Raw genomic sequence first — 13,819 nt, forward strand, 5'->3', positions numbered from 1 at the left:
TGTACAAAGATTAAGATACACAATCCAAAAAGAGATGAAAAGTACAATTAAAGAAATTAATTTCTTGACTTGATTTGGGAAACAAAGATTGCATTTGTTGTAACTCAGACAGACTTCCATGCAAAGCTGAATAAATAGACAAAATACTGCACTTGTTTGTAATTCAGAGAATTATATAAATATATAACAAAACAGCAATTCTTATAGCTTTGGAACAGAAGCAAGGAATTACTATAATAATATGAAAAATTTACCTTAGAGAAGTATCCAACTAAGTGGCACCCTTTCTCATCATTTTTCGTGAGAACATAGAAAAGGAATGGCTCAACATCATAATATAAGGTTTTGTGGTCCAGAAAAAGCTTTGCTAACAGGCAAAGATTTTGGCAATAAATTTTGCTCATGTTCCCATCAACCTACGAAGTGAGGAGAAGAGAATTTTCAATATCATTATTTCACCATAAGGACAGAACAAAAAATCCATTTTGCTCAAAATCCGTTGACATTTCAAATACACAATCTTCAGAAGAATCTACACATTTAGCATGATTTACCATTAGATTTTTGTCATGTATTTCCCCTCTGCAGATAATTCTGTGATCATATTATTAAGGCTGCTAAAATACTGCAGTTATATCCTAGGAGGAGGGAAAGTGAATATTTATCCCTCCCCCGCTTTCTCCATGGAACTCAGACAAACAACTTTATTATATGGTGCAACAGACCTTTCAGTAAAACATCCATTACGACAGAAGATAGAACTTGTATATGCTTGATTAACAGAGTTTTTTCAACATCCAGAATCTAGTCTTAATGGCTACATCTCAAAAAGATAAGACACTTTTAGTATGTCCATTCTCTGCTGCAAGAGTAACTAGCTGTTCTATTGAATGGCCAGAAGCTCAGATCAGTTTCCTCCTCCTTTTCATTCTCACAACAATCCTAGGGGATAATATAAGATTATTCCATATTTAGTTAAAGTTACAGAAACAAAACTTCTCTGCGATGAAAGCTTATTTTAAACTATTACACAAACAGGTCTGCACTAGCCAGACAGGAAGTCCAGTTGCCCTCAATGATCAGCAAAATGATATGCATCTATCAAAACAGTCAATCCTTGTATCAGCCTGAATGAAGTTATTGATCATTCTAAGATGGCAATCCTCTGTATACTAATCCAGGTGAGAATGCCATTGACCTCTGCAGGACTTGGCTCTGGATAAATATGCAGAGGACTGGGCTCTAACACACATTTCCTTAGCTAAGAGCTAAGGCTCTTCAACCAGCTGTAATGGTGTCTTCAGGAGGGTATTTTTACACAGGTAATAGGGCTATACTGTAATAATATGTTTCAGAAAAATGCTTTGGTATAGGGACAGGGACTGTCATCCATGCTACTATATCTAGTAGGAAGTCTGCTGCTATAAGTATGATCCTACTATGTAATTTCTGAATTGTTTAACATGTCATGTTATCGTTTATGGTTTATTTCAACTTAGTTTCGGCTCTGTTTTCAGATTTCTGAAATCCAAACCTCTGTTGTAGCATTTATTGGATATCCTGTTCCTGTTGATCTAAATTGTCTTGCACTATGGATTCCGCTTGAGTCTCAGTGAAAAAGACAAAGTATAAATGATATAAATAAAGTTAATGAACAAAATAATGCATTTCGCAATGATAATGTTACAAAGAAACATTACCACTTCAAAAGGCTTGCTGTAAGACAAACTGGGCAAGCATGTTGCTATCAGAGAGTGATCTGCCTTTGAACATTCACAAAATCAGAAGCAGGGTAAATTTCCCGTTCGTGTCCATTCATTCCGCCCCCCCCCCGTCCGAAAAGTCTTTGTTAACTCTGATTAGCAGAGGTAAGGTAAGTGGTCCCCCACACCCATATACCCACAAAGGCATCTTACAAAGATACATGCTGGGCTTCCTAGCAGTCCATGACTTTTGGATTAGAATTTTTCATCCAAACAGTAATAAAACTTGAAACAAGGGCATGAAACAAGGGCAGCCCAAGCAAGCCGGGGAAGGTTGCCTAAATTGAATAGAAAGACTAAAAAGACACACACACAGTTGTTCTCCTTCATTTTCTAAAGGGAAAGCCCACATATTCTTTTACAGGCATGCTTTAGACTACCCATTACATTTTGTGCGCCACAGTTCTCTTGCTTATTTGTCATTATGTGTTTGTTTAAAATATTTATATCCTTTCCCCAAGAAAACAAAAAGTATAAACAAAGCCAACCTCAAAACCAACAAACAAGCACATAGCTCTCAGTAAAAGGTTATGCCAACCTGTCAAACCTATCATATAGCCTAATCGGCATAATAGTAGTTTACACAGAAGCAGTTGGGGCATCCTTCACAGAGATGACTGGTCTGCAATTCTCACCTTAAAGAAACCACAGAACTCTGATGGGTTCTAATCAATTCCCGACATTGACTTGGGCTGTTTTCACATGCTCCCCGGGAGATCATGCAAACTCACAGCATGAAGCGTCTTTCTAGCATGATCTCCCGGCACGATCGCCTTTAACGGCCCAATGATGCCAGAAAAAGGGCCATTAAACGGGATTGTGCCAGGAAATCGTGCTAGGAAGACACTTTTATGCCGTGAGTTTTGCGCGATCTTCCGGGCGCGTGGCCGTGTGAAAACGGCCTTGGGTTGTGCTCTTTCTGTCTTACAATATTGTTACATATCTTTTACTTAAGAAGACAGGAAAACAGAACTAGATTTAACATTTGCCAATTTAAAGATTTAACTGATTTTTCCCCTTCCAACGTAGCTGTAAAATTAACATAGTTTATAAATTTCAGCTCTTTCAACCACATTTGGCTATAAGAGAAATTTGGGTGGAGGAATGCTGACAGTTTATACGATTGTTTTATAAAGATACCTATATGTATAGGAAAATGCTGAAGATTAATTTCTTCAGTAGACTGAAGAGGAACGGGGAAAAATCTAAAGCAGATGTTTGCATTCTTCTCTGGGAAATGCTTATCACAATGAAATGCCTTTTCTCTGACCTGTCAAGGATTTGCACAGGAGGAGATGAGTATGAAAATACGAGTTCCTTGCATCTCTCTTGTTCATTGGAAAAACAGAAGGAAAATAAGACGCAGAGGCTCTTTAGTGTCTTGTTAAGAATTCAATGAATGATAAACACTAAAGACTCTTTGAAAAATTGTAGCATGTTCTCACTGAGGGCCATTTCCCATATTACACTTTCCAATTAACATTAATAGTCAGCTACTTAAAGAAGCAGCTGTGTGAAAAGCCCCTGGAACCTGCCCAACAATTTATCTACTAGCATATTATGAAGATACAAATATGTTTGAGCTTTAATAACAAAAGACGTTTACAGAGCACACACACACACAGCTACTTAAGTATACAAGTAACCACTACCCAACCATTCGAGTGTGGATGTTTCTTTCAACATCCATCTTCTAAGCAAACCATTCTAGTGGTCTATTACATTCTGGAGCACACTCATGGACAAAAACTTGTTCTGGCTGAAGCACAGCAATCTCATGGCACTTGGTTAAAAAAAAAAAACCTCACATGGCTGCCTTACAATGTCTTTCACCTCCAAATTCCCCAAGAACATTGCTGAAGCATCTCTTCCTATAACAAGTCCACTATGACACTAGAACAAAGCCCCCCTCCCTGATGGCTCCATAATATGTATCTATCATGAGCAATCCTGGCCATCGTGAGGACGTGATCCTTGTCACCGAAGCACCCAGTAAGGGGGCATTAAAAAAGAACTCTCCATTTCTAAAAATGGGCAATACTCTATACAGAATCCTCCTAATGTTGAACCATTACCCTCCCCTTTCTCACAAGCAAAAGTGACAACAAATAAACTTAAGCAGAACATGCTTGAGATGTTAGAAAAAAATAATTTACAACATAACTAACATAACAGGTACAATATCACAACATAACAATTATAACTTGGTGAAGAACACTGGACAGGATTCAGAGAACCCTGTCCATGCTCTCATTCCACCATCTTAACCAACACTCTCATTCTTCTGTATATGTAGACCCGGCCCTAGAAAGTTAATTTTAAAATTCTTTTAAGGAAAAGGACGCAACAGGTTGGAAGAATGAAGCCAATAAGGCTTTTAAGAACCAAACGGGAGATTCCAAGTTACACTTCTGGCAACAAAACGAAAACGTGCGAGTAGATCAAAGCCTTTCAAGATGCATTTCGGAAGTACAAAACCCCCACAAAGACTTGAACTATTCATTACTATAGAGCTCTCAGTCACACAAGATTATCATGCGATAGGGCAAGCCTGAAGAAGAATGCTAACTTTTACTGTAGTCTTGCCATCCAACCAGCATGCAAAGCTTATTGAGACAAATAAAACTTTGCCTACCTCAAAAACCGAAAGGTCCTTCCTTCTGTAGATTTCACTGGCTGGAGGATGGAACCAGCCACACTTCTTTGAATGTCTTAGCAAAATATTTTTACTTTTCATATATTTAAGACAGAATTCACACAGGAAAAGCTTTGACAGTCTGTTGAAGTTTAAAAATCAAGGTAGTTAATATTGCTAATGCTTTGCGTATTATAAAAAAAATCCCAACTTCCCCCAGCCATATTTATATATTAAAAAGCGTTGCAAGGAGAAAAGTTAAATAATGCTTTGTGTTTTAAAACAGAGATCATATAGAAGCACATTGTTCTCAGTAATAAGCTTATCATTAAAAGATCAGGATCATTACAATCCTGCCAAGGAAACACAGGCATTTCAGAAAATGTCCATTATGGACCAACAAGTGACACTGGTTAACATGGCTCTCAATCTTAATCAGAGACTGAAACTGTTTTAGACAAGCAAGCACAGGTATCTTAAAAACCACATGCAACTGTACAATATTTTATGTGAATTTCTGGAGCCCCCCCCACCCCCGGCCCCAATCTGTCAAAATCTATTTATGAAAATGGATTCTAGCCATCACAGATCCAGGACAGAAAGAAAATCCTATTTTATGTGTATATTTACTGTAAATGAAATATTGTATTTATGGTTCTTTATTTTTCCTTATGTGTAACACTAAACGAAATGTCATTATTTCCTGAGTAATTACATTGGCTAAATAACCCTGAACTTTTCCTCCATTTCTCTGCAAGGGCACTTAATGGAGAAGGAGGTAAGAGTGCATTCTCCTATTGTCACAACACAACTTATTCTTATTCAGAATACTGGCTTAGACAATTACAGGATTCTTAAATTACTCCACCACTAGGTCATGATGCTGATGTGACATGCAGGTAGAGGCAGGCAGAATCGGTTTATTCCCCATGAATTTAAGTGACTTGCACAGCAATCCTAAACAGAGTCCCATCCTTCTAAGCCAGTTGTTGTTAGAGATGCTGCTGAACTCTAATTCCCTGTGCTCGGAAATTCAAGCTTTGCAACTACCATCTCATAAGATGCACCTTCAAATATAAAGGCAAGCAAATTGCAAATTTTCCCCTAGTTCATATACAGAATCTGAGCCAGAGAATAGAACCTCCTTCCCCCTTCCAACCCTTATTCTTGTGCTACAGCTCCTGGGCCAAGCTGGTGATGGCACAGTGCCTCAGGAGGACATCCAGGGAAACAAAGGATGGCTGACAATGCATTCTCTGAACTACATCCCCCAGGATGCATTGTGAAAAGCCACATCTCGGATGCCTCCAAGATACCAGAGGAAAGAAGAGAGTCTCTTTCCTCACCCGTTGGCTAGCTAATTGGTCAGTCGACTGCCTACCTGGCCACTACTAGACTTGTCCAGGCACAGCTACATCCATAAAAAAGTATGGTTGGAGAAGGAGGGAGAAGGAAGAGGCTGAGTTCCTAGCAGAGAAAAAAAATCCTGAGCTCTGTCCCAGTTTTTTTGGCAAATGTTTTTGCATGCTGATTAAGTTTTCCTGAGCTGAAACCCGAAGTGAGCTCCAAGGAGCCTGACCAACCATTATTTCTCATTACTTCCTTCTTTTCTTCCTTCTGCCCTAGCACTACACCCAATCTAAATTCTGTAAAACTCCAAATACAGAGCTCAGAATACAGCCTGCAAATTAATAGCATTTAGGGAGAAAAAACAAGCTGGCGTATCTTTAACTTGACATTTGTACAAGGAGCTTGGAAAAGCACAGTGGCCTCCCAACAGTCAGGATCAGCTGAATCATTTGCTCAAGACCACGCAGAAAGTTTCATCGGCTGAGCATGGATTTGAACCAGAGTTCTCCAACTTCCGAGCCCAACATTTCCGCCCACCACTCCACTTAATACTCAGTTTCTTTGGGAAATTATCTTGGTGTTCAAGTCCAACGCTTCACTTAAAGGCCAATAAAAAGTTAACAATAAATCATAATAATATTTTAACAAGGTTCAAAGTGTTCATAATTAGACTGCAATTAATTATTATGGGGGTATCAAACATGAGTTTTCATGGCTCAGTATTTATAGACATTTCGTCAAGGAAGGACTGCTACAATCCCGGCTTGTGTTTCTGTTGGCAATAACAGATCTCCATTTCATGACAGACGTTTTCAAAAAACTACCCCAGCTCATTGAATTTATGATCTTGTAGGTTTAATGTCAGGTGAAACTATACCCGCAATTTCTCAGCAATGCAGAAATAGTCCAAATCTGTCATTTCAGACTGTTAGCTGAACAGGCTTCTCTCTAGCTGTGGTATTTCAAACTCTCTTCATTTTAGCATGGCCAACTTCACATTAAAGTTGTCTTCAATAACAATTATGTGATCAAGAATAAAACAAGCAGGAGATTATGGAGATATGGTGTTATAATTTAATATTCCAGAAATTAGCTTGAAAGGTTTTGTAAGTATATAAAAGGGGACCACTTTGTCAGCTGTGGGAATTTTAATGAATTTTAATCTGTCATGAAATGGGCTGTAGTTTCTTTCTATCCTGTGTATTAAATATAGGAATTGCCCTCTTACTTTGCATATTCCTGCGGGTAAGGTGAGGAGTACCAGGTCTGGATTTCATATTTTCCAAATTCAATCACTGAAGGGTACCGGCCATTTGTTTCACCACCATTTTTGCATCCGATCTTCTATTATTCATATAAGGGGTTGGGGGGGGGAGGGGAGAGAAAGATTTTTATGAATGCACAGCAAGCTCTCCTTTTTGAACACTATTAGATATCCTGGTTGCCGCTAATTGTTAGAGTGCAAGTTATCTCCTCAGAGAAGAACAAACAGCAGAGAAAGCTGCTATTTTCATATCACGAAAAATATGAACTTTTCACTGATGTCCACAAACAGCTCAACCAAAAGTTGTACATGTAAAACCACCTGACAAGGCCCTAACAAATGCTCCCTCTTTGGAAAAGATCAGTTTTTACTTCAACTCTTCTTTCTTAAGCTCATGAAGGCAGTTTTAACCCACCAGTCATTAGGAAATAGAGTGGTCAATCCTGACTAAATTTTCCAGTAGCGAAATGGAACAACCCTGCCTCACTTCTGCCACTGCAGCCCAATGATACCCATAAAATGATGCCTCGGGGGAACAGGGGACCTGAGGAACAACACGAGGGAGGGGGTCCTACAACGGGGAGGGGAAATCTGTGGAATTTAGTTTGGATCCAACCCATTAACTTCAGCCGAGTTAAATAAGAAGTGAACAGGAAACATCATATCGATCAGAAACAGGATGATTCTAAGATTGAGGAAAGATTCTCTTAAACAAAGCAAACACAACTGAAAATAAGGGCACTGGGAATTTAGTTAAAAGAAAAAGTACCGATAGAACACTGCTGGAATGTTTAGTTATTTGAGAGAAGTGGTAATTAGCGCAGAACGGTTCGTTTTCCAAAAAATCACCATGGCCTAACATAACACAATGGAAGCGAAGACAAAAAAAGAAAAGAACCACCCAGTTTGCATTTCAGTATTCAGAATTTAAAAACCACATTTAGGTGATTCGGTAAAATCCCAATATTCTGGATCAAAATAATGAATACTGAATCAGGTACAGAATATCAAACTCAGTTTTACCGAACTTGGTAAAATTCGGTAATACAGACTGGGACTTGGTAAAATTCGATAATACAGGCTGGGATGTTTGCTGTTTCTCTGCAAAGAAACATCAAAAAACCCTGTAGTTCCTGCTTTTTTGCAGAGGGGGTAGGGATCTTTTTCAACCAAACTCCATCAAATTTGCAGGGAATCTACCCGACTGTTCTCTAAAGACCCTCCAAGTTTCATGAAGATTGGACCCTGGGGGCAATTCTATGAGCCCCCAAACAAGGTGCCCCCAGCCACTCTTAATTGTTCCCTATGGGGGAAAAAACTATCTGGGGGCTGTCCAGGGGCTTGGGGTGGCATTTTTCAAGCAAACCACCAAGTTTGCCAATAACCTACTCCTGATTGTCCTCCAAAGACCCCCCAAGTTTCAGGAAAATTAGACCCTGGGAATCAATTCTATGGGCAAAGCTGCCATGGCCAAGGCATACTCCCAAATGCAAACTCACCCCAGAGCAAGCCCAACAGAAGCAAACTGAAGCACGAAAATGGAATCCTCCCCAGAACTAATGTGCAGCAAGGGGGCCAACATCATACCAGAGAATGACATCCATTCCACCCAAATCAAACTGATACATGAGATACTGATGTAATTTAGCCCAACAGAAGCAAACTGAAGCAAGGGAATAGAATCCCCTCAAAACCGATGTGAAGCACGGGGACCAACATCACACCAGAGAATCATATCCATTCCACCCAAACCAAACTGAAGCAAGGTACACTGTTGCAACTTAGTCCAACAGAAGCAAACTGAAGCAAGGGAATGCCTTGTGCTTGTGGTTGGGTACTGCTTGGTTCTGCTCTGTGGTGTTCCACCACTGGCTGAACCCAGTGCTTGGCTACTGTGAATGACCTTGGGTTCCAATCTTCATGAAACATTGGGGCAAGGTGTCTTTAGAGGACAGTTAGGAGCAGATTCCCTGCAAATTTGGTGAAGATTGGTTGAAAAATGCCCCCCTTTCTGCCCTCAGGATAACCCCTGGACTGAGTTGCCCATAGGAAACAATGGCCAAATTTTGCTGAATTTCTGCTATATTACTGAACCAAACTAGAGATTCAGTTCAGTATTCAGGGAATATCGATTTTTTTCCTCTGGTTCAGTATCCCCAATTCGGATTTACCAATTTTTTTTTGTGCACACCCCAATCTTCAACCTTCTTTAACCAAAGAAGAAATGTAAAATCTGACTAGTATACAAAATCAAAGGAGAATCAACTGGATAGGACAAGTTCAAAGCCACATAGTCTAAATCAGCATTTTACTAGCTTTGTTCAAAATATTTTAAAGAAACTCACACTTACATTTGACTATCCCACAGCTGGTCGCAGACTGTAATAATAAACTTGACTTGACTTGACTATCCTACAGAGATTAGCTATCTGGTATTTAATATGACTGCATTCCTTGCTGAGGCAGAAAAAGAATTGCCAAAGGAGAAGGGCACCCCCAGCCACGGTCCTGGGTAGCTCTGGTTTGTCCCCATCTGCTCTGCCACTGGAAGGAATCACCGCTCAGTCAAGAAGGACCTCCTCTTCTGAGTGAGAATGGACTGGTCTTGGTGGATGACTTTATACAAGACACAGAGAAAGCAAGAAAGTGGACATCTCTAAACTTCAGAAAAGACACAGGAGTGCGGCGAGAAGATTCATGAGCTATTCTGCTCTACATCCAGTGTGAAATGACCCAAAACTTATTCTGGTCCACTCCATTCAAGAGATATGGGTTCCGAGATAGAGAAGTACTAGATTAAAAGCCTATCTTTAAAGAATGAATGATGCAAGCATAGAATTTTTTTTTTGCTTCTTCATCTGGCAATTTACATGATAGCAATATTATTCATTACCAAGACATTTATTTCTTGGTGCCATACTGACCTCCATGGCAAGTTCTCGAGCCTGCTTAAACATTTCCAGGTCTTCTTCAGTAATAATGTCCTTGCTTCCCACCAGAAATAAATCTGTATTTTCTTGTTTGATGCTTATTTTGATTTCAGTACCTGTTGTTTAAAACCAGCAGAGAGTTTATTCAACAACACGATGGTGACAATGTCGTATGCACCCCTACTTCTACCATATTAGCAGCTATGACTCTTCAATGGTTTTCCCCATGCTTCCCAGATGAGATAGCAAGCTTTTATCATTGTTAGGCTGTTACGACTGCCACGCTTGCATGTTTGTTTAAAAGACACACTACCATCATCATCAGATCATCATCTGCATATACTGTCCTGTCCTCACTCAGGACGGAGTTCCCTTTCTACTCCAAGTCTATAACATATGAATATTTTAAAAGAATCTCTTCCAGACGTGCCCCATCCAGAGGTTGAGGAAAACAAATTAAACCTATATCAAACAATGAAGACAGCAGCATAGATTTCTAGTATTCTGGCAAATTTCCAATGCAACCTCTATTTTAAAAAAGTAAAAAACAACCTCCGACACTAAACTAAGCTCAGACAACACTATTTATAACAAGCTAGAACAGACTACAGCTAAGAGCACAGACAATTTCTCTTTAAAAAGGAAAGATTTATTTTTAAAAAATTGGGAAGAGTAAAATTGCACAGCAGTACAGATCCAGTGTTGTGTAGCAGGATGGAATTGGTCATGGAAAAGCAATGAAGGAGAGGGAAATGAAGAGTTGAAATGGTCGTCCTGATAAACGCTGACAGCACTACGGCCAGAGAAAGGGCAAGGGACAGCATGAAGTGGCTAACAATACGGCATCACAAAGGCATAAGCAATATCATGAAGACATGGAGGGGATCTAGTGCCGCTACATATGCATAAACTGACAAACAACAAGGTGGTACAGTATTAGTTGGAAAAACACTTTGGAGATTTAGTCAGCATTAGTTACAAGGTCAGAGGTTCACTGCTTTTGTATGAGAGTGAAGTAAGAACAAGAAAAATAGCTGAGACCTATGTGACAAAATAAGAATTTGGATTTGGACGGGACGCGGGTTTGGTTGGCGCTTTGACCTGTTGCTTACCATTATCCTGATCAGGTTTAATCCTTCCGTCTGCCAAGCTCCCCTTCCCTGGTGAGGGGGTCCCCATTTGAGGGGTCACTTTATACTTTAATCTGCCTAGAATCCTGCGCTTTTTAAGGAAAGTTGTTTGCTTGAAGTGAGCAATTGCTTTAAAAGCACGTCCTCTAGACATACCCCATCCAGAGGTGGAGGAATGAGAAATAAACCTACTTCTAAGATCTTTCTTTCCATAGAAAGCAGTATTAGACTTGGATGTGGAAGAGAATGCTGCTTTACGACGCAAACGCTTGGGTGGTGCATAACTTGGGTGCCCCTTTTTTCGAGACTGTCCCTGAGTGGTATAAATATGAGAAAGTCCATCAAAAAGTCCCTTTAGCTGACTGTTATTGGGAAGACTGCTAAAGGAGGGTGCGCTTGACTGACTGGAGGAGCTTTGGGGAGAGTTAGAAGAGATGGAAGTGCTGGATTTTTGTGAACTGGGGCTCTGACCAGAGATGGGGGTTGGGGGTGGAAGTGAAGAAGGTTTTAGCTTTTGTGTGGTACCTGTAGCCAACACATGAGAAGTACATGATTGTTTCTGAGAGGCCATTTTCCTTGGTCGATAATGCTTTGAAAAGTCTATTATTTCACCTCGTGATCTGCGACCATCGGGTGACGGTGTGAAAAACTTAGTAAGGCCATCAATGAGCCCTTTGGTTTTCTTGTTAACGTTAAGTGTAGAGGCAGGTATGTAGGTGGAGGTGGTGGTGGTGATTTTGGAGGTGGTGGTGGCACCAGGCCAGGTGGGGTCTGTAACAGCCAATCTGCTGCTTGAATCCTTCACAGATGCAGCATGACCAGATGAAGGTGTGGTACAGACTTTAGTCTTTTGACCCCTACCAGGTGACCCCCTTCCTGTGAATGCATTCATGGATCCTTCATCACTGGTTACAGACCTAAGCAAAGAAATTTGGAAAATAAGAAGTCAGCGCTGAAGAACCAAGGATAAGAAATAAAAAAGGAACAGGACGGCATTCAAAATATTCATGCTCTTTAGCTTAAACCTGAAAGAACTTGTGACCAAATATCAAAGAACTGATGAATAAAGAAGGAAGCTGGTGTAATTTCGTAACAAACCCATTGTCCAACTTTTTAAACGAGGGTCTTTTTGACAATAATGACAAACTAAAAATGACAGTCAGAGTGGTCCTAGGTCAAAGTATGTCTTCAAATTGAACACGGCCATTCACTTACTTGATGCCTTAGGGCAAGCCACGTTCTGTTAGCTTTAGCCCACTAGCCATGAAATGATTAAATCACAGAACTGTGATGACAAAAAAGGCAAAAACTATCAAGCACTCTATATAATGCACAGTAACGACGACAGGTGCAATGGGCCACTGCAGATGCAATACTGGTTCTCTGCTAAGCACACTTATTCTATCAAGATCCACCAACAGAACTCTTGTTTCCTCATGGCCAAGTTAAGACCTGCTAAAGCCCCAGACTGTGTCATATTTAAGAGTGGTTACGTGGTTGGGCTGTGAATCAGCACTCTGATGTGCGAATCCAACTACTGCCGTGAGCTCAGTTGGTGGCCTTGGGTCAGCCACTCAGCCTCAGCTCAACAGCTGTAATGTGGGGATAATAACAACACTGACTTTGCTCATTGCTTGGAATGGGGCACTAATCTGTCTAGGAGAGTGGTATACAAGCATAGTTGTTATTATTACCAAAAAAATGGTAATTTAGCCGTTTTTAAAATTTTAAAGACCTCTCGTAATCTGATGATCTAAACTGTAGTTTACTTAGCTTGTGCAAGAATCCAGCTCTGTGTGCCCTTTATATAGCATCCCCTCCCCCACAACTAACTAGTGTGAGCATTAATTGGGAATAAGACTAACTGGTCTCTCCTTTAAGTCAGTCTTCAAACCTAATTTGTTCTGCAGTTTTAGATGCTGGTCTAAAGGAAGTCTGCAGGAAGGGTGTAAACATTCCTGAAAGTGACTCCTGATTTACTGACATCAGCAATAAGCTAGTGTTAAGTCTGCACTGTCCCAACACCACATACAATTAAACATTCCATACACATCCACACACCATTTCAATGAGGCGCACAATTACTGTGTTGTATTTCATTACATTAGTAACGTTTCTCTTGAACGCTGATAATAACTATGTACAACATGCTCCCAGGAGATGCAAAGCGTCATGTGAGAAAAGCATCAAAACGTTTGACATTTTCAGATTAGCAACTATGAAGGTAACTGCTACTACACTTTAACAGGAGAAAGAGATACTCAAAGGCCAGTATGGCAGGCTTGTGTATGCTTTCAAATGAGCTCCAAAATACCACTAAAAATAAATGGCATTCATAAAAGAAGAATGATGCAGTTCCTTACAGCATTAAGTCAAAATGTACACCATGGTATTTAACTTTTAAAATGTGCAAGTTTAGCCCATGGAGAATCCTGCAGAAGGTTAAAATAAAATTATGATCAAAGGAAAATAAGAACTGGGAAAGGCATGACATGGAAGATAAAGCAGATCTGAGTTTTACTGGGAAGGTGCGTAGCACATGCTGATTTAGCTAAAAGCTAATGATGACTGAAGATGCAGAATCCCAGAGGTGATAATGAAGAATGGTATTTTCTTGAAATATCAGATTGCTACAAGTGTTTTCAGTTAAAGAAAAATACACAGACCTGGGATGAGTTATCAAACTGAAAAGCACCACAAAGCTGCACAATTGGATCGAATTCTTTTCCTGTCCCTGCTGGGCATAC

The 13,819-nt window shown here is 40.0% G+C and overlaps 1 protein-coding gene across 2 annotated transcripts in view; it reads right to left on the minus strand.

Annotated features, from left to right (window-relative positions):
- Positions 1 to 13,819, minus strand: part of KAT6B (lysine acetyltransferase 6B) — a 151,600-nt gene that overhangs the window by 56,276 nt on the left and 81,505 nt on the right. The window contains exons 6-10 of one of the 2 annotated variants that reach the window (XM_054983672.1): positions 11,934 to 11,989; positions 9,937 to 10,058; positions 6,977 to 7,092; positions 4,399 to 4,540; positions 255 to 416 (exon numbers count right to left, since the gene is read on the minus strand). In XM_054983672.1, coding sequence (XP_054839647.1) covers positions 255 to 416; positions 4,399 to 4,540; positions 6,977 to 7,092; positions 9,937 to 10,058; positions 11,934 to 11,989 — 598 coding nt within the window. Of the gene's footprint in view, positions 1 to 254; positions 417 to 4,398; positions 4,541 to 6,976; positions 7,093 to 9,936; positions 10,059 to 11,597; positions 11,990 to 13,819 lie in introns of both variants that reach the window. The other variant, XM_054983671.1, reaches the window with a different exon arrangement.

This window comes from Eublepharis macularius, chromosome 6, assembly GCF_028583425.1.
Source record: "Eublepharis macularius isolate TG4126 chromosome 6, MPM_Emac_v1.0, whole genome shotgun sequence".
In the NCBI taxonomy this organism is placed as follows: domain Eukaryota; kingdom Metazoa; phylum Chordata; class Lepidosauria; order Squamata; family Eublepharidae; genus Eublepharis; species Eublepharis macularius.